This window comes from Cryptomeria japonica, chromosome 3 (genome assembly GCF_030272615.1).
Source record: "Cryptomeria japonica chromosome 3, Sugi_1.0, whole genome shotgun sequence".
Classification (NCBI taxonomy): Eukaryota; Viridiplantae; Streptophyta; class Pinopsida; order Cupressales; family Cupressaceae; genus Cryptomeria; species Cryptomeria japonica.
In genome coordinates, this window is record NC_081407.1 from 712432572 (window position 1) to 712442445 (window position 9874).

A 9874-nucleotide genomic window follows, 5' to 3' on the forward strand; every position below is an offset into this window, starting at 1 on the left:
GAAACCCAATAGATTTTACCGAGATCTATAATCCAACAAAGCAAGCTGCACAAAGAAATTCACAATGAAAACCACAACAAAAAACTAGCACAGTTGGCATAATAGCACCCAACTAAAATAAAACAAGGCTGCTAAAAAGAGCAAACATCATAAATCTAGCAAGCCTACTAAAACCAGGACTGAAAAGATCAACCCCAAGAATGAACACAAGGGTAAAACATAGGCACCCTTAGCCTATAACTGCAACCATGGGTGAATCCGAGCACCCATAACCCTAAACATAAACTCCAGAATACAACATTTGACCATACCTAGTCTGGATACAAAGGGTTTTGAAAGGCTCCCCAAATCTTGAATCTGGGTTTTGAACTGGCAACCAAAACTAGCAAAGGGATTCCCAGGATCCCCAAACCACTAGCAAAGAAATCAGGTCATCAAAAGCATAATCTGCCCTTAACCAAAAACTAGAACCATAACTGGCTAGGTTGGGCCCTTGAAAACTTCCAACATCCAGCAAAGCCACAACACCCAAAAACTGAAACAAAAAGGCTGGACCAAAATACAACAAGAAGACCCCTGGCCACAGAACCAGCTAGGAGTCTGAGATGAGAAAGTCCCAAACCCATCTGAGAAGACACCTTTGAGAGAATAAACCACCAGCCTCAGCTAGCAGCACGAACAACATCAGTAGTCGCAAAGCCCCATCACTCCATCCTCCCACCTCAATAGGAAAGATGACAACCTCAATAGGACGCGGAATAAGCAGATAGACATCATACAATGCTCACTTGCAGCTAGCAAAAGCCAACCCCTTCCCTCCTCCATGTTTCCACCTCAATACAAACATGGCCACCTCTAACAAACAAGGAAGGGAGAAGAACAAAAGCCCAAAAAACTCTCCCAAAAAGCTACTCGAAAGACGACCCTCCACCTCAATAGGATAGTAGCCCAGCACCAAGAAAAAACGGAAAGAAGATCATACCGTAAGACAACAAGAGTCGGACCAAAAAATTGAAGGAGACACAAAACCACCAGGATCTTAGATAAACCCACTACAACCATACACAAACCATCACCACGAACACCTCTACAACAGAAGCGATCGCCTTGTAAACCCAAACTCCAGTGCTGGAACATATTCCCTTGGGAGAGAAAAGTAGGGAGATCAGGGGGCATCCCAATAAGGGGACCACCACCAAAGGGGAGCAAGCTCCAACCATCAATCCCTCGAAGAAGAGCAAAGCCTGTAGAAAAGAATGCAGCAGAGCTCAACAGAGGAAGAGGAGCTTGCAAACCTTCAAGGTGTAGGGCCACCCAGGCCATACCCAACATCTCAGATGCCTCAACACAACTCCCAGCGTCGTGCAAGCCACAACGTCTTCCCAACAAACGAATCCAGCCGTGCTTCAGATTGGTCGTGACAAGAAGTCGGTGGAAGGGGTAAAAAACACGGCCGAGAAAGAAGCTACCCTCAACCGGATGCCATAAGGAGAAAGAGTCTCTTCTCTTCCCATAGAAGAATCAACATCATCGCCGCCTTCATCTTCATCCCCATCGCTTAGAACCTCCTTTCCTGGAGCAGAAACCCTGGCTCCTGAGAGACACCCACTTCTCCCGCCCAGACCGCTTCTCCCGCCCATGTTACTTTTTTTTTAGTTTGAATTCATGTTGCTTATGGTCAAGCTCGTTATTAGAATGAATTCATGTTGATTTTTAACATCTCCATTTCCTTTAGCATCAATATATTTACTTCTTGAATCCTATGCATTAAGAAAAATGGACTAATAATGATGGAGAGATTATGTACAATTACCATTAATATTCCAAGTGCGAAGAATAATCTTGGAAACTAGAAAATCCCCCGTACTTCTAAAATTATCTTGGCATCTCCAAGTCTCCTTTTATAAACATAGGGGAAAAGCACCAATTACCATTCATGTTCCAGTAATCGTTTACTTCTTGCAGACCCAACCCCCAATTACGATCTTTAAAAAAATTTTAAAAAAATTAAAAACTAAAAGTTCATTAATAAATTTCACATGTACTAATAGCTGCTCATTTTTTAGCATTTTAGGACCATAATTGGTCCATTTGTGCACTTTTATTGGTACCCATAACACACAACTTCTAGGGCATTTGTGCATAAATATTGGTGATTTTAAATGCATGGTTATTGGGGCATCTTTAAGCAAGTATCAAGCGACACTTTGAAAAGTGTACTTTTGACCCTTGCGTGCATAACAAATCCCACAACATGTATCATTAGTACCCAAAAGCCAAAGCAATAGCTAAGCATTTAAATCACATGTAGAGACAACAACAGAAAAAATCATCAAAATTCGATGTACCATTTAGAATCTGTGGGTGCACGAAGTTAGCTATAAAGCTACTGCTACGCTTCCCCGATGATTTTGTAATAGTTGTTTCTTTTTTGAAATCGTGATCTACTTCCTTTTTGCTTAGCTACATTTGTGTTTGGTGACTTTTTATTATATCAATTTAACTTTAACTAATGATTCGTAAACAATTTTACATATTTTTACAAAATATTTAAATATAATTTTTTCATTAAAAAAGAAAAAAGCATTCCCATTTCGTTTGTTAGATAGTTAAATGTGAATAAATTGTATTTCAATTTGATTTTATTTTTTTGTAATTGAACCAAGACAAGAAAAACAAATATTCTAATTCACTTTTAATTTCAATGGATTTTTGTTATTTTGCGAGATGTGATTTGAAAAAATATCTAATAGGATATATTTCATCAAAGTAAAATATCTAATGTGAAAAGAACGAAAGTCCACAAGGATTGAAGATTGCATGAGCTGGCGCCAAATGTTTGTCGTACTTGTAATCCACGCTTACTATTTTATGTCATTCGTCATCTACCAAAGTCGAACATATAAATACTAATTTTTTTTCGGTTCTGGTCAACGAACCGACTCTTTCACTTGAATGATTTTGCTCGTGAACCGTGTTCCATATTTTTCTACCATTTTTCTAAACCTTCTTCACACATGTGAATCTCAATGGAAACGAACCTTGTTGACATTAAATAATGCATTGATCACAGCAGACCATGAAAATAAACAAGGATGTAGCCGCGAATGTATCGCATACTAAACGCGGTGGACAAGTGCTTCCACTCATCTGCAAACTGGCATCTACAGTTCGCCGTAAACTACGGAGGACGGTGACGCGTATAGACGAGTAAGTTAAAGAGGATCCGTTCCATTTCGACATTAGATCACACCACACTGTACAAATAAGTTGCCCATTTAAGCTTGAAACAAACTTCACATAGTTTGATAAATCTACAGTATGTCCACTAGTGGAGAAGGTGGAGAGAAAGTAATGAAATACAGAGGCGTAAGAAAGAGGAAATGGGGAAAATATGTAGCCGAAATTCGATCAGGAAAGAGATCACGCATATCATTGGGCTCCTACTTTACTCCTGAAGCTGCAGCTCGAGCTTATGACGCTGCGCTTTTGTGCCTTCGAGGGCCCACTGCTTCGTCTTTCAATTTCCCAGACTCGCAGTTCAACTCAACTGCATTGGACGTGACAAAAGTAGAGAGCAATCCATCACCGCAGGCTATTCGAACCGCTGCCGTTGCAGTTGGGTCTGCCTGCGACATCGTTCCTGCAAGATACTTTCGTAATGATAACAATGAAATCTGTGAGGAGGGCGCACCCAACGCTGAGAAAGAGCTATCAGCCCAAGGTGGAGAAAGCATTAGTGATCAAGGGAATGCAGTGGTTGAGGAGAAAATTGCAGAAGAAGAACAGGTGATATGTGAATCGAGTGATGCAAAGTCTCTCGTACAATCGCCACAGCATATATCATTGCTTGCCCCTGTATGACTTTGGCGATCTCGAGGACAAATGTGCTCGGGCTTCGCAAAGCAAACAAACAGTCTTCCATATTTATGATTTAAATGTTTCTACGTTAAAGAAATAAACAGCGTCTTTAAAAATCCCGATTGCAGTAGCGGGGTCGGAATTAGGTGGGAGATCTAGTGTCTTCCTGCCTATGTGATCCTTCGGATTATAGCGCGCTTTATTTACAATGAAGTTAACCGTTTGTGGATAATGAAAACTTGGTGGCTTAGGTCTTGCGTATACAGGTTTTTCGTTTGATTATTAATTCATGGCATGTTTATCAGTCGAAATCATTCTTACAGAGTCTTTATTATTATGTTTGATACTAATTTTTATTTTTTCTGAAGAAGAATACAAAATAAGAAAGACCGAGACTCTAAGAAGAATACAGAATTAATCATGTCTATCTTTCTCAATCAAATTTCCTAACAAATGAGACAAATCTTCGTGTAAATGTCTCCATTCTATATATGTTTGATATTAATTTATATGAACATAATGTTTAATATATTTTATTAATATTTGATTTTTTTTTAATGAATCTCAATGTATATATTTTTAATGATAAAAATATATTTTATTGTTGATGAACAAATTTGTTATTATAATCATTTGTTAAAAATATTTTTGACTCAACAAAGTTTACAATAGTTAGATCTACCAATAAATTTGATTAGCAATCTTCTTTATATTTAAAAAGGGGAATTTTATCTTAAGAAAGTTTTGATTTTTTTAATTCTTTTTTTCGGTTTCTTAGTGTTATAAATAGAAAGCAAGGAAGGTAAAGAAACTAAAATTGAAATAGAAAAATGAAATCCATAGATAAGGCTAACAAGGAGCTAATAACTTATTTTTTCAAAACAATAAATAATATATCATCAAAAATAGAGGAAGAAACACAAAGATATATTCTCATAAAATGATGATTTCAAAGAAAAATGACAACAAAGATTTAAAGGAGGAAATCCAACTGAACATAAGAAAATAGATATTCACTTAGGATTTCTAGACTCAAAGATCTCAGAACACCTAATATTACATCTACTATTACATTAAGATCTATTTTAGCCATCACGTAAAAGAAAATATTTAAGAATGGCTACAAATTTAACATTAAAAAAAATCTACTACATAAATAGTACACAGACTCATAAGCTAATAATATTCTTCTCTATTTAGTTTAAAAGTGGGGGAGCTCAAAAACTAGGAGAGCTCAAAGGCTGTCTTTACTCTAGTATGGGAATAGAAAAGTATTTATCCTATTACCTTATTACAATGAGCCTCATATGATAATATATAAGCACATTTGAGAAAAAGAAAACTGTAGGTTCATTTAGGAAGTGTATAACTGCAATCACAATTGGCTCCCCTCTCTCTCTCTATTGTAAAAGAGGTTGAAGTTGAAGAGAAGTATGAAACAGGCTAAATAGAAGAACCACTATCTTTTCATGGCATACTCATAGTGCATCCGAATTGAATAGAAAGAAAGAGCTCCAAAGAGCAGGCCGGGTGAGTCGATAAATACATGTGACTACTAGTATAGCTTTGGAAAAGAGTCTACAACCAAATTGAGAAGCTTAAGTATATGTAGGATAGAGAGAAGTTTCAATTTGGAAGGAACTTCCAGTTGCAACTCATATTCAATCTTGCATCTTTATAACCAGGCATGTGTTCTATCTTTCTTAATAAGCATTTTCTTTAATGCAATTGATAAGACCAAAAGACTCACGACGTACTTAGCAGATTAATATGAAAAGCTGCAATATTTTTTAATAATTGTTAGGGTATTTAGTTGAGTTGTTTATGCATTGGCCGATTGAATTAGACATGATTGTTGATTCTTCCTCATTGTAGTAAATCTTTTAAGCATAGAGAAAAAAGCCATGTTCATACTCTGTTGATAATAAAAGAGGATATACGCATTCATGTTTGTACATGCATTCGACAAGCCCGTATGACCATTTAAGCTCATCTTGGATGCAGATATATAAATATTAAGGCAGTCAAACCTACAATAAGTTCTATTTAAGAACAATAATATAGTTTTAATGAATATCATATGTTCTATGGAAAGAAGAGTCATGGTTATACAATATTCTACTAAGAGTAAGAAAACACATAGCTTCTCACATGATCGCACGCATACACATAAGAGCAAGGTGTGTTCTTTATATATTCATCTGATCATATAGGTTTCTATGATATCACATAGTGTTTTATGAATGGAGGGACATTGTACCTCAAATATGAACTATTATGATAGCAAATAAGCTGTGTCTAAATCTAGAATTTTTCTTAAATAAAGATTCATTCTTAATTAAGAAGTTTTACATGAAAACCTTAATGGGATCTAATGTCTATGGACTTGGTATGAGACCTATAGAACTTTAAGCTTCATGGGTTATAAGTAAACTAGTCATGTAGTTAGAAGAATTTGATGAGTCAAACATTAGTCTTCTTTAATTTCAAAGAATTATTATTCACTACATGGTGATAATATTACACGTTTATTAACTTGAATGCTAAGTATGATATTGGGATGAGATTACATCTCCCTTTTATATTTTCTTGTTATGAGAACTAGAGGCAATTGCCAGGGTTAGTGAATGCAAGCACACATGACCAAAGGTTCCATGTACCTTATTTGTTTGAGTCAATGAGTTTGAAACAATAGGATGTATGAAGTACTCAAGTCAAGTAAGGGTATGTGAATATTCAACTGTACAAAATTTTAAGTGATAATTGTATAAATGTTTGGCCAAAGTGGCACAAAGATCTGCTTACGTCCAGTCAGTTCATTGTGTCCAAATACATAGTCCAATCAGTTTGTCATGCACAGTTAGCAAGTTGTATATAGTTGTATGGTTGACTAAAGCTATGTAGGATACCACACCAAACCTAGATGAAAAACCTTGACCAATTTCCTTGTCTGCACCCTTGTGAAGGGTAGAGCCACTTCTAGTCGAAAGGTGTGCGGAGGACCGCCAAGTCTTTGGTTGGAGGAAAAGCACTTAAGTGATGCTCTCCCTCTTGTGGATTCATGTCGAGGCTTGAGATATAAATTTGTTAGTCCATATTTTAGTAGACTGTAAACTCTCTCTATTACATGCTATGTTATTTCATTTCTTAATTTAAATGGAAGTTATAAATAAGAGGAATGGATATGTTAGATTCATGATGATTTAAGCATATCATTTTAGAGCTTCCTTCTGCAATGCACTATAAAATATCACTACATATTGAAAAGTTATTTCAAATATAGAAATTTTTTATATGCAATTTTACTTGTACCTTTTTACTTTATTTTGTGGCTAAAATAGTTATTTTTCATGTTAGAAAAAGTAAAATGTTACACTTAGTAATGGAAAAAATCCCAGCCTTCAAAAAATTCTTATTATATAGATTTCACTTGAGTATATTTACAATCAACTACAACATGGCTTATCATGCATATTAGCACATAACCTTATATACACGATTATTTTTAGACTTTTTTTTGTATGAGCTAAAAAATAACACAATATGATCCTTAAGCACTATCTACTCACATGACTGAACTTTACATCATGCTCCTTGTTGCCATAATCTACTTCTTAGTCATCAATCTCTTTGTACTTTACTTACTTGTTACACCTCTATTCTCCTTAATCTTCTTTACTTGTAAATGAATTGAAACCACGTAAATATACCTTTCCTCGATTTCATGCATGATCTATGTTAATCTCAAGTTAGTGTAAAGCCCAAAATCACATGAAATATGTTAATAAAAATTAAAAACTTATAAATTCCAAAAAAAGAGAATCTCCACATAATTTAACACATAACTCTCCAAGAATCATTACAACCCCTTCTATATCATTGGGAATATCCTCCATACTCCTTTTGGGATAATTTGTGGTGCGCATCCTCAAATTTTTCATCTCTATGGTAACTTTTGATACCATCCCTATCTCTGTGATAACTTCCACATTTATCACCTTTATTACATCAACAACTCATATAATCTTATTTATCTCTAGATAGGAACTTTAGTCTTCATTTTGATTATGGTATTGGATACCCTTCCTTGACCTCTTGGTATTGCTCCCCTGTTATTGCATCCCATCATATTTAATTTGTTCTTCTTTTCTCTTTATTGTATTTTTGGCTTAGATTCTTCTTTATTGTTGTTTTATATATCCTCCTATGTTTTGTCTATACTTTTCTCTATAGTAATAGCCAATTGGTAGGCCTCATCTACTATTTAGGCATTCCAAATACCCAATTTCTCTTGGATGGATTTCCTAAATTCATTAAAATATTTTCCCACCTTCTCGGTCCCTTTTGTATGAAATTATAACCTAATTAGCATCCTATAGTATTTTTGGTGTACTCCTCTATAGTCATCTCCCTACTACAAATTGTGTAGTTTCTTCAACAATTTCAACTAGTAATTGGCTAAAATAAATTTGGAATTAAGATATTCTATCGTCTAGTTCCACTTATCAATGTTAATATTTTCCTTTCTATTCCTTTCAACTAGATTCCCACCTTATCATTGCATGACTTTTGTGTTTCTTCTTGATCAATGATCTAATATATCAACACGTGGGAATCTAAATTACCCAAATAGTTCAAAATGTATATTCTAGTCCTCTTATCAATGCAAAAAATGCTCTTTGACATTCTCTCCCACTTATCATGTTTTCTTCCAACTGACTCTGTAGGATTTTATTTGTATTCCTTTTTATCAAGTTCTCTTTGATCCTAGGGTTAGGGTTCTTCTAGTAGTCTTATTTTAGTTGATCCATCTATTTTGCATTTCATTCAACACCATATACATCTCATCCATTTTTATTGCAATAATCGAAACTCCTTTCCATCTCTTTGGTAAAATCTTGATAGCATCTCTTGGCTAGTTATTTTTCTATAGTCAACATCTTGCAACTTGTGTCATAATAAAAATCTTATTTACAAGCCTCTTGTAGAATGCTTCAATCAATAAACCTTATTTGATTTCCCACAAATTATAAATGAAAATGATATACTTCCTCATATTTTATTTATACCTTAATTTACATGAACATTATTATGTATCATTTTTTAAAAGCTCATTCTAAAAAATCTATATCAACTAGGTATGATTATATCCACATTAATACTCTAAGGTGATATGTTATCATCCTTGCTCTCGTGTAATTTGATGTAGTCATAGCCAAAGGTTCCATAGAAGGATTATCAAAATATGAAACCCACACGATTAAACATACATAAAATATAGATATACTACAAAATAATACAATATATACCCTAGGAAATCCCTTAGTGAGGGGAACAAAAGTTAGCCTTCAAAATAATTTTTATTATATTTATTTCACAAACACAATTACAGTCTACGACAATGGCTTACAATAGAAACTAAATAACTTTGGGAACACCACTTCTAGACATACTACATGAGCTATATAAAATGAAACCATAGGATCCTCAAACATTGACATGGTTGCACCTCGCATCATACTCTTTATCGCCTCGCTTTTCTTCTTAGTCCTCACTCCCTTGTTATTATACTTACCTATTATGCCTCAATTCTTCTTAATCCTCTTTCCTTACTTACAAATGAATTAAAAACACATATATACACCTCTCCTTAGCTTCACGCATGATATATGTTGGCCTCAACATGGCACAAAGATTGAAACCACATGAAATATATCCCTAACTAAAAATAATAGACTTACAAAATCTAATATTCCGACGATAGAAAATATCTACGTTGTATCCAGTACACAATTCTCCAATGATCATCACAACCTTCTCAAATATCCATCCTTTGGCACAAATACAAAATAACTTTCTAGACATTTGAATAAAATAACTCTAACTAAATACCATTATCAACGCATAGAAATTTAATTGTCAAATCATAGACATAAACCAATTTGAATCACTTCAAACATTAATACCAAACAAATCAATCATACACAAAACAACTTTTGAAATTACAACACCC

At 34.6% G+C, this 9874-nt stretch overlaps 1 protein-coding gene across 1 annotated transcript; it reads left to right on the forward strand.

The window, feature by feature from the left end:
* The first annotated feature begins 3079 nt into the window (after positions 1-3079).
* LOC131034207 (ethylene-responsive transcription factor ERF008) lies at positions 3080-3864 on the forward strand. Its single transcript, XM_057965598.1, has 2 exons — positions 3080-3210; positions 3321-3864. The coding sequence occupies exons 1-2, from the start codon at positions 3080-3082 to the stop codon at positions 3862-3864; spliced, it is 675 nt and encodes a 224-aa protein (XP_057821581.1).
* Positions 3865-9874: the final 6010 nt, after the last annotated feature.